At 39.2% G+C, this 11,996-nt stretch overlaps 1 protein-coding gene across 1 annotated transcript in view; it reads left to right on the top strand.

Moving 5' to 3' along the window:
* Nucleotides 1-5,794: 5,794 nt before the first annotated feature.
* UACA (uveal autoantigen with coiled-coil domains and ankyrin repeats) overlaps nucleotides 5,795-11,996 on the top strand; it is an 87,417-nt gene continuing 81,215 nt past the window's right edge. Inside the window, exon 1 of the mRNA XM_010834482.1 lies at nucleotides 5,795-6,013. Within this exon, the coding sequence (XP_010832784.1) occupies nucleotides 5,930-6,013 (84 nt within the window). The 5' untranslated portion in view covers nucleotides 5,795-5,929. The remainder of the gene's footprint in view (nucleotides 6,014-11,996) is intronic.

The raw sequence follows: 11,996 nt of genomic DNA on the forward strand, positions 1-11,996 counted from the left end.
TTGAAGTCCAGAGTGTGTTGATATTTTAATTGATTAATTATTTTATGTATTTTGCTTGTAGCAACAGCATTCATAAAACAGCAATTATGTAAGTAAAGGATAAATTGATCCATTATTATTGAATATCTTGATGCTTATAGTAAATTGATATCACTGATGTAAAGAATATATACGTGGTTAATTCATGAGGGCATGAGGGTGGACAAATCTCTTTGAATAGTTAAAGAATGCTTTTAAAACTGCCCTTACTGCTTATGTGCAGGGTGGGATAGTGCCACTGTACACAAGAACTGTATCTTAACTTAAACTTTTCTCTCAAATAAGCATTGTAATTAAGCATTACTTAGAAATTTGATACAAAATTAAAGTTTAGTTTTTGATAGTAATTTAAACATTGATGCAAGTAGTTTTGAAAAAAGGGTACAGACAAAAATTTTTTGCAAGCTTTTCTCATACAGGAAGCAAAAGTCTGAGTCATTTGGTAACCAAATCCAAACACACATAATACATAAATCCTGTATGATACTGGGCAAGTAACTGATTTTGAAGATTAACCTTTTGAAATACAAATTTACCCACACTAATATGGTTCAGTTTTTTATACGAAAATTAGGACTTACATCAAGATTTGTTAATTTGTGAAGCTATTTTATGAAGAATTCCGTTTTCAGTTTGCTGACTTTCTGAATAAAGTCACTATTACTTGCCTCAAAAAAAATGGGTCCTAAATAATGCTTAAAAATAATAATATAATATAATCTTGTATAATGTGAAATATAATGATATAGTATCTAATATACATAATAGGCTGTGTTTACATATAACTTTTTTAGAACATCTATTTATCCAGCATTTTGCTGTGACCTTTCTTTCAGCATAACCTAAACCACTATAGTTTTAATTCAAATGACTGTAAGATCATTGTTAAATATGTATCATAAAGCCTGGGACCTTTACCAAGCATAGTTGAATGTGAGATTCACCTTGACTTATTGTCTGGGATGTTCTTTCATTAGCTTAAGTAGCAAAGATTGGCATGGAACAACTTATGGTATACAAGTAACATAATTTACTAGTAATTATTCAATCAAAAATATCATTTAAACTCTATAGAGATATTCTTTATTTACCATATTTTCAATTTAAAAGCAAGAAACCTTTCTATTCCTCTTCAACAGTGCTGAAGTCTTGAGAGTTTTTTGGCTCATTGTGAATATCCTGGTGTGCTGGCCAAGATAAGAAAAATCCAGGGTCTGGAATCCAGGAAAGTTTATCATGGAAGTCGGATGATTACTGGTTCCTGAACCAAATGCCTTGCATTTATCTGGGTTCCAGGTTGAGTAGCCTGTTTTAAAAAAGGCAATCCAGACCTTCTACCACTCACACTGAGGGCCATCAGTCTCACAGAGAGAGGCCAGTGGTATTTCTGGAGCTTTGTGTAATCAAGACTTGATAATAAAGGCTACTTTTCACCAAAGGAGATGGGTTGGATTTTCTGACTTTAACTCTGACTGAGTTCAGAGAAAAAGTTATGGCTGTTTTTAAGTGTAAGCTCAGTTATGGCAGGGAAGTCTGGTTTTGTTCCTGACAACGCCTCTCCCTGCTCTTTCGCTCCCTCTTTCAGTATTGAAGCTCATGACACATTTGATGTGTCATACATGAATGACAGTCTGTAAACGCCAAGGAGGACAGGGAGATGGAAAGCAGTCCTCTTCAGGAGATAATTGGTAGGCTCAAGCTTGCTACAGCAGAACGCAAAACAGCCCTCAGCAGGAGATTAAAGCGTCTCTGAAGAGGGGAGCAGCTACCGCCTCTCCCTACTTTTCCTCTTCCCACTCTAGTTTTCCAGGATGGAGTCATTGGAGAGCTTACTAGAAATGCAGATGGGTTTAAAATTAGTGCCAAAGATGACCTATTTATTTTTTTTTAAAGCTGTCTTATGCAATGTGTTTTATAGTCTTGACTGTGGCAAGAGAAGAGGGTGTGAGAACTGCCTCAGGTCTCTCATTCCTGGGGCTGCCCTGTAAGTTGTGGGTGCAGATGCCTTTCCTCATGACCCTGTGGCCACACGTGGGTCTGCCACTAATCTGCTTTGGTATCTGAGCTGGGAGAGAATGACTGATGTCCTGGGATTCTCCACGGAATTACTGACTGACTTTGTTGGCAGGGTTCCCCGGGGTTACCAGGGGAGACAGGAAGTTCTGAAAATGAAGAGGGAAGTTGTTGGGCATAAAATTTATAAAATTCGCGATTAAAAGTAGATCATTTTAACTGTAAATTTTTGATTCTCTGTGCTTAATTTGTCTTTGTCATCATGTTGCCATTATTATCACATGGTTATCAACGAGCATCTCCCAACGGAACTCTCTTATCTGCTCTGGCTGGTCCCCAGGGAATCCTTTGCCTTCTTGGTGTTCCTTCTCAGTACACTCACTGAATCTTCTCCCAACCTTGGCTGTTCTCCCGATCTTTCTCCTGATCTTTCCTTCCCTAAATACCACCCACATCTGCACTCTACCATAGTTTAGGAAGTAGTTGCTCTCCAGTTGAGCTGTGTATGTTAGCTTTGTCCCGCAGACTAGAATACAAGTTCCTTGATTGCAGGAGCCAGAGTAGAGGTGGTAAGGAGACTCACTTTCCCCCTTCTGTATTACTTGAGATGTCTTTATATTATGAATGTATAACCTATTAAAATAATTTTAAACGCATTTCCCTTCCAGATCTCACATATTATAAGAAGCAAAACAACAACCAAAAAATCACATAGATTCAGCATGGTACCAAATAAATTCCATCTAGATTTGATAAGTGTCTTTTGCTCTGAAGGGGAGATAAAAAATAAATAATAGTGATAATGGTTAAAAAAAAACCCAAAACCTACCTGGCTGAATACTAATAAAAGTGCCTTTACTTCATGTGGGGAGCTTCCAGATCAATACAAAAAAGATGTACTGCACATTCAAACCAGTGCTATTTACTTAGCAGCTCTCGAATGGGAATTCGCAGACAACAGCTATCAAGTTTCTAGCCTGGAAAAATCCACAAAGGCCACTGAACACAGACACCATGGGGACATCATGCAGACAGTTTATAAAAATAACTTGCCCACGCATTTTTGGAAACTGATGTAAGCTGTACTTGTGGCTCTGTCTGCTTCCTTTGCTTTATCCAGTAACAACTGAAAAGAGACCAGTTACTAGGACTCTGAGAACTTGGATGCTCAAGAGACACCCAGCATTCACCACAGGGCAAGTACCAATCCTGTGTTACATGAATACACACAACAAACTGTAATGCAGTTAGTAACAAAAAAAAAATGCATCAATCTATTCAGAAATATTTATCAAGCACCTGACACATGCTGAGCACTCTGCTGCTGCTGCTGCTAAGTCGCTTCAGTCGTGTCCAACTCTGTGCGACCCCATAGACGGAAGTCCAACAGGCTCCCCCGTCCCTGGGATTCTCCAGCTGAGCACTCTAGGGAATTCAAACATGTATCAGTTACTCCCTGGGTTTGAAGAGTTTGAAGTCTAGTAGTGAAATAAGGCAGTGGCACCCCACTCCAGTACTCTTGTCTGGAAAACCCCAAGGTTGGAGGAGGCTGGTAGGCTGCAGTCCATGGGGTCGCTAAGAGTCGGGCACGACTGAGCGACTTCACTTTCACTTTTCACTTTCATGCATTAGAGAAGGAAATGGCAACCCACTCCAGCGTTCTTGCCTGGAGAATCCCAGGGATGGGGGAGCCTGGTAGGTTGCTGTCTATGGGGTCGCACAGAATCGGACACGATTGAAGTGACTTAGCAGCAGCAGCAGTGAAATAATGCTTGTTCAGAACATATGTGTTAGTATCATCTGAGTAGTTCAATTTAATCATTCTGAAGTTGGAGAAATCACTTTCAGTTGAGCGATCAGAAAATGCTCTATTACAGGGGAGGACACTTGAAATGGATATATGAGTTTAAAAAACTTTTTAAATTCAAGTATATATAAAAGTGCACATATCATAAAGACTACAAGCTAACTGATTCTATACAAACTGAACACATTAGTTATGTAATCCGCACACTAGTTATATAACCAGATAGACTAGTACAATACTCCAGAAGTTCCCATTGTGCTCTCTTCTGATCATTCTTGGCGGGGGGCAGTAGAATTTTGTTAGATGAATGTAGACAGAGAGAAATTACTGGAGGAAGGATTAGCATGCATAAAGATGTGAAAATTAAAAGGCAAGATCCATGTTTGAGGAATGGGCTGAAGAGTTTGCTTGGAGTATCAGCTGGAGAACAGGATTGGGTACATATTATACGGCCTTAAATGCCAAGTAAAAGAGTTAAATTTTATTAGCCCTGAAGCTGTTTGAACGAAGAAGGACTATTTTGTAAAATTTTGTGATGATTGGTAGTTCAGAGGTCAGCAACCTCTGTTGGAAAGCTTCTATAACATCCAGGTGTGAGATTATTTTGGATCTGCAGTGGCAGATGAGGACAGAGAGTAACTAGCCATCCACAGACACTATAAAGAGCCAACAAAACTGAATGACTGCAGATCTTGAGGAAGGAGGTGGAAGAAAACTTACTTCCATAGAACTAATCAAGAGAAAATTTAATAACTTTCTCTTAAAGTAAAGAAGTTAACTGTTACCTAGTGTTTTGTTAAGGGTAAACACAGGGGTGTTGTCTCTCCAAAACAGTTCTGAAAACCTTCTTACACTATTTGAATAAAATCTTTAGTTATTCTAAGGAAACTCCAAAGAAGCAACTGACCTTTCAGACAAAAAGAGTCCTTTGTTAGTGGGAAATGTGGACTGTTTATCTTTTCAAATGGGTGAATGCTAGAATAAATATTTTCCTGGGAAAAACTGACTCCCAGGAAGACTTCTGAAGATGTCACTATAACAGCAAATTATTGGGTGTTGCTCACCTGCCTGTTTATCCATCCAGATTTCTGGACAGGATGAATTAATTTCATTGTATACTTTCACCTGTAACGTGTTTCTACAGGAAACACCATCATTTTTTTGGAAAAAAGACAATGTTTTTTTCTTTGACAGCTTTTTATGTATCACTTTGGCCATGTGGGTCATTTTTGATTAAAGCTCTCCCCCTCCAACTTTCAACTCTTACCCTCCAAAGCAGTAGATTCTGGACTCAACAAATAATTATTGAGCACATGACACGTGCTTTGATTTTCTATAACGTTTTCAGTCTGTTCCTAATCCTTCTGTACAACCTTATTACCTTATTCTTCAAAGTCTGTTTTTTCTTTTTCTTTTTTTCCAGGAGTTGTGGATGCGAGTAGTTGTTTCCAGATACTGGGATCTGTCTAGCGAAACATCAACTGATGTAAGGGAAGTTGTTCTTGGAAGCCGGTGAGTGTGCAGGTGACCAAGAGTCTTTTCTGGGATCAGACGGAAGAAAGAGAAATTTACTTGGGAAAGAGCACGTGGGTGGGAAGAGGAGGGGAGTCCGGGTAGATGAGAGCTGGTGTCGGATAGACTCCATGCTCTCTCTAGATGTGACGCTCCATCATCCAGGTAGTCGTGGCGCCCACGGCCTGGAGCGTCTAGAGTCACTCCACATCGCTGGCTGCTCACCTCCACCGCTTCCCCAGCTGAAGTTCCAAACTTTTTCCCGAGGGGAGAGGAAGGGTGTTATTAAGTTTGAAAGGGAAGTCCCTCCCCTTCCCGGATTCCTATTGGTCAGAGCCAGCCCCATCCCCACCAGGATCATGGGCGGATTGGCTGTGGGAGGGGAGTCCCGCCGCAGGCCCGGAGCCGACGGCCGCCCGGCGGCCCCCAGGTGGCAGGTGGGGCCGGGACCGCCCTCGCCGCTGCCGCCTCCGTGCGTTTCCAGCCGGCGGACTTTAAGGTTCGCGCGCAGGTCGGGGGCGCCGCGCTCGGCGGGAGTGGGACTGCCAGGTCTTGGCCATGAAGAGCCTGAAGTCCCGCCTGAGGAGGCAGGACGCCCCCGGCCCCGCGCCGTCCGGCGCCGCCGCCGCCGCCGTCAACGCGGTGAGTTCCATGGCCAGTGCGCGCCCGAGCGCCCGGCGCTGCCCTCCGGCGAACCGCAGAGCCCGTCTCTGCTCGGCTTTCCTTCACAGTGTCCCGCTGGGTCGGCCCCGGCGACTCCTCCTCCCTCCTCAGACCAAGGCTCCGCGTTGGCCCGGAGACCCCGGGGACCCTCCCCGCCGCTGCCTCCGGGGCTCTCCGGGCCCCTTTCCCCACCCCTCACCCTTAGGTCTCCCAGCTCCTGGCCTTTAGGATCGAATTGTTCGCTCTTACTCAAGTCGGTGTTTCGGGGTTGTCCACCACCTCGGCCCTTCTCCGGTGACCCTAGTCCCTGCCCTCTCCCCGGCTGACCCCCGCACCCCACGCGCGCTCAGGCCCGTCCCGGCTCTGCTGGGCACAGCGGACGCCCCTCAGTCCCCGGGCCTGCGGGTCCGGCGGGGGCTTGGCGCCCCACAGTCCAGGTGGGCAGAGCAGTGGACCCGGCGTCGCCCCGTCCAGACTCCGGACGTTTCGTGGGTGAGCGCTGCTGGGCTGGGTGGACGCCGTGTGCTGGCCGCTGTCGCTGGGTCACTGGGACTCAGAATCAAACACGCAGAAGTTTGATTTCTGAGTGATGCAGATGCATCTGGCGTAGTTGTAAAGACAAAGCCCCAAATGGGTGGTGATCCTGAAAGTGGTGGTGAAGTTGGGAAATTGTCTTATTAAGTCTCACCTGTGGGACAGACAGACCCCCGGCAGACCTGCATTCGGCGCTGATCCGCAGCCCGGCCTTTGCAAGCTAAGAAGTTCTCAGGGCCTCTCTTCAGTTGGCAGGAGAACAGAAATGTTGAGAAACAGCCTGACTGCAGATGTTGGGATTTAGATAATTTGGCAAGTAGAAGAATGGCTATATCTTCCACATTATATGTTGTTGGAATAAACGTTATTTTAAAAGTCTTGAGAGTCAGAAACGTTTACGAGGTGTAATGCTCAAACTGCCTGGTTGTCCCTGTGGAGTCATAAAACAGATTTTAATAATTTAACATAGGTTTTACCAAATGATTAAATGCATTTTTTGAGACTACTCATTAATCTGCTTTGGTTTTTGAGTGAATTCAGAATTATGCCCTTCTCTCTATTTGACTACTTCTAGGATGATTTTACTTGGGCTTAAAGGAAATTGTGGTGAAACTTGGCTCTTTACTTCCCAATTGAAAAAAAAAAAAGAGGGGATAGTTTCAGATAGCATGATATTTGATGCTTTGATGTTGGTTAATATGGCATGAAGTCGTTTAAGTAGCCCATAGAAGGGACGATTACTTTCAGATTTTTTAAAAGAAAATAATTGACAGACTAGTGATTTAGTGATATCAGATCACTGTACACAGCTGAGTTGAAGATTCAGTTTCTTTGTAGTGCAGGTTGTTTTCAGCTTTAACAGTTACTTTTCTAGCATTATTCACAATGTTTACCCCATTTGGTTTGCACTAAGTTTGTACACCTTAATTTTAGCCTGTTTTCTCTTCTGGAGATGCAGAGTGTTTAGTTGTTACTGATATTACCAGCATGCCGGTTTGCAGAAAATGCATCTTTCTGAGTGTAAATCTTTAGCACTTGTTACACTGGGCATTGTTGTTTTTTAAAAAATAATGTCATAAAAAATAAAGAAGAGTACATGGTATAAAAAAATAGAACCTACCTGCTTAGAAAAAGTGAACATCTCTCAGTCTTAGCTAAATTTTCGAATACATTTTGTAAAATATTTAAATGAAAATATGTAAGTGTGATGAGTAATAAAACCAAACTAAACATTGATAGAGTTTAATAAAGGAACAGGGGAAATAGATTCTGCTTTTCAGTGCATAAACCATAAACCCTAATGTTCTATTTGGTCACATGTGTATGTATTGTTATGATTGAGCATTTTAAAAAATCTTTTTGCTTTCAGAGTTATTTAAAATTTATTAGTTTTTAAATAGATAATGTAACATATTTAAAAGGAACAAAATTATTTACAGCAGAAAGCCCTTCTCCCACCTGTGTACTTCAGTTCTTCTGCTTGCCCCCACCATTCCTCAGAGGCCATTGGTGTTATCAATTGCTTGTATATCCCACCAGAGAGAGTTTAGCATATACAAGCAAATATTAATATAAGTATTCACCCTTTATGTAAATGGTAATACACTGTACTTGCTATTCCATATATTTTTTTAAACTGTAGAATCTAGGCCCATTTAGAGCATCCCCATTCAAATCTTTGCTATAATGTACATCATGCTATGATGAGTAAGCCTGTGTATATGCAAGCATGTGTGTGTATACTTGAGGGATCAATTCCTGAAAGTGTAATTGCTAGATTAAAGGACATGTGCATGTATGATTTTAAAGAATGTTGTTGAATTTCCTCTGTGCATCATGTACCCAGTGTATAAGAAAGTATCATTTTCCATGCTTTTATTTAAAGTTTGTTCAAATTGTTAAGTTTTGTCAGCCTGATAAGTAAATATGGTACCTCAGGATAGTTTGAATTTGCATTTCTTTTACTGTGGGTGAAGTTGAGCATCTTTTCATGTTTTTAAGAGCCCCTTCCATGTTCTTTTCTGTGAAGAGTTTACTCTTTCCATTTTTCTATTGGGTTGTCAATTTCTTTCATTTGTATGTACTTTATATCAGGGAAATTAGCCTTTTCAATATGAATTTTTTTTCTTAATTGGTTTTTTGTCTAATGAGTTTGTTTATGGTGGCTTTTGCTATGCAGAGTGTGGCTTATTTTTATACAGTTGAATTTATCAGCCTTTTATTTTGTGACTTTTTCTATCTTGGCCTTTCCACTCTGCAATATTAAACAAAAATAAAGAAAAATCTCCCTGGTTTCATCTAGTCTTTGTTTCATTTTTAAAAATATTTAACTCTTTAATCCATATAGAATTTTTTCTGGTGTAAGATAAGAGGTATACATCTTGTTTTCTTCCTTCTCTTCCATTTCCCCCTTGTGGCTGCCTAATTGAATCTTAAAGCATTCATTTAATCATTATGGAGATGATCACAATTTGTACAACTTTAAAGATTTAAAAAGTGTATTTCATAAGTAGTTTTTGTCATGCATTTATAGTATTTAAGGTATTTATCTGGAGACACATTAGAAATGAACTATGTAAATATTTTATGATATTATAGTATGAAAAATACAGCATATTAACATAACATGCTAAATTATAATTATATGCTATATAAGGAATTTCAAATATTCTGAGTAGTACCGTGGTTATAAATATGTCAGTGAGTTTAGAGTTCACGAAAAGAGGGTGTGTTTATACACATGAATAAATATAGTTCACAATTTTAAATTGTGCATAGAATACATGTAAGTGTCCTTTACTAGCTAAATCTAGAGATAGCTGCATCTTTTAATCATAAGACAATTTTTGTTGTCAGATTTATTTTTAATTACTAAATTGGAGTTTCAGATTTCTGAAAGGGATAATTAAATAACTATAAATGCTACTTCAGATCTAGTCAATTATATGTACAGTCAATTATGTGTACAATTATATGTACAATGAGAAGAGGCTTGTTCCATTTTTACCTAGTTCAGATTAGGAAATTTGAGTAGTAATTAAAAGGACTACTGCAAACCCGTATTGCAAGCACACATTTTGGAAGGAGGTTCCGCTTTAAATTGTACCTATACTACTAATCTCCGACCTGGGAAGTTCCGCAGTGACAATTTTCGCTGCCATTTCTTTAGGCCGCTCTTAAAATGGGGCAATCAATTTTATAAATCAGCAACCAAATATGTTCTAAAGCATCTCATTAATGTCTCAGTACCCTGAAAAACATTTTGGTATTTCTAAAAGAATTTGGAGTTATAAATATAGCAACTGAAAAATCTTCAAAAACCTTCTTTTGGTTCCCACCAAGAGCAGAAGTTTGAGATGTTTTGAAAAGCATAAAGGATTAAGTATTACTTTGTTTTAGTTGTAATTTTGAGAATGAGGCATTTGTGTTTTCCACTTGGTGATATGGGTGTGTTTGAAAGGATGTTATTGTTATTTTTGTATTGATGATTTTGTGGTAATAAGAAAATTAAGATCACAAATTGTTTTTAAACTCATGATACTTAATTGAGCAGTGTTTACTCATTTTCATTAAAGATGCCAACCTTTAGTCAAAATGTTTACCTTAATTAAAACTTTATTCAGATAGTTTCCCAGGATTATTCCTGTGTTGTATTTCTTGCGGTTTCTTGCAGGAAGAATTTCTTGCAGGAAGATCGCAGTAAAGAAGCCCTCTTTTTATACTTTTGGATTTCAACCCAGCAGCAGTTTTGCTCAGCATCGTGCTGACTTTAATTGCTGAACTTTATTATAATACCAAAGCAGGAAGGTTGAATTGCTTTGGTATGTCTTTTAGTATATAATGAGTCCAAGAACTTAAATGATGAGTACTTAAGCATTTTAATTACTTCTTTTAATAACAGTGGAGTAATGATTGTGCATTTATTTATTCCACATCATACACATTTTTCAAATTTTAATTCATTAGTAATAAGGCAACTGCTTTTTTACATTTGTGGCACATTTATGGCACACATAAGCTAGGCTCAAGAAGACTGAATTAATAATTAGGTCCTCTTTGAAGATATGGATAATTACAAACTGGGAGCAGAAAATGTGCAAGATGACCATGGCATCCTTCATCACACTAGAAGGCAAAGAAGTCATCAAAGATCAGGACTAAAATAAAGAGAAAGAATGAAACTAGTGCTTTTTCTCAGGGTAACTAAAGGTATTTTACCCCAGCTAATAGATTAAGATGGGATGATAGAATCATATCATAGTTTTTTAGCTCCTCATGAATCAATGGCTATAGAGTGCCGACAGGCATGTATGAGTGGCTGCTAATGTCTCAGAAAGGCAGTTGGACATAGTTTATCTCCTGATGGAAATGTTCATTGCTACTAATTGTCTTGCCAAAAATGCCAAACCTGAATATGATCGGTCTCTAGACCTTAACCACCAGTTTACAGAAAATACAGAGGACAGAGAAACATGGGGGTGCAATGAACAAAATTCTAATCGTGGAAAACTCTAGAGTAAGTGACCTAGTTTCTTAAAAAATATATATTCTAAGAAGAAGAAAAAAAATGGGGGAGAAATCTATATATTAGTAGATTTAGGGAGACATATTAACTAACTACGGTGGTAGACCTCATTTGACCCTGATTAAATAACTGTAAAAATAAAAGTTTATAAGACAGTGGAAGAAATGTGAACACCATCTGAATTTGTGTTGATAGTATATTATTATTTTAAAAGATTTAAGTGTGACAGCGCTAGCAACACAGTTACATTTATAAAGAGGTCTGTCTTTCAGAGAAACATTTGAGAGTATACTATTTACAGATGAAATGATGTGGAGTGTGGAATTTGCTTCAAAATAATCTGTGGGTGGGTGGGAGAAGTAAGTGGGGGATATAGTTGAAATAGGAATGGTTGTGAGTTAATAATTATTGTAACCGGTTGGATAATGATACTGTTGTATTTAGTTTTGTGATCCTATTTTGTATATGTTTTAAAACTTCTGTAATAAGAAAGATAAAATCATAATTTTCATGAAGTTTTTTCAGAGAGCCAGACATAAAATAGTACTCTAGTATGCTAAGAGCCGTAATATAGGTGTGTATACATTGCTGTGAGAGCACAGATGTATAGGGTGGGGTCAAGGGTAAAGGTAGAAAGGTGAAGCTTGAACACGGTCAGACAGAGTTCGAAGGGCATTGAGGGCAAAAGAGAAGTGAGCACAATGTTTTGGAGTCGTGAAATTATATAGCTAATTGTGGGCATATTAGGTTTGAAAACAAAATTTGGTGCTCGTGTAAAGGATGGTGCAGATGAGTTACTGAGAAGGATTTCAGTGCAAGTCAGGAGTTAGAGGGTGACAGCTTGCGAGGAGAGTGAAAGGAAGATTTTTCTTTCTTTTTTCTTTTTTTTTTTTTTTACCTTGT

Source organism: Bison bison, unplaced genomic scaffold, assembly GCF_000754665.1.
Source record: "Bison bison bison isolate TAMUID 2011002044 unplaced genomic scaffold, Bison_UMD1.0 scf7180017864034, whole genome shotgun sequence".
Taxonomy (NCBI): domain Eukaryota; kingdom Metazoa; phylum Chordata; class Mammalia; order Artiodactyla; family Bovidae; genus Bison; species Bison bison.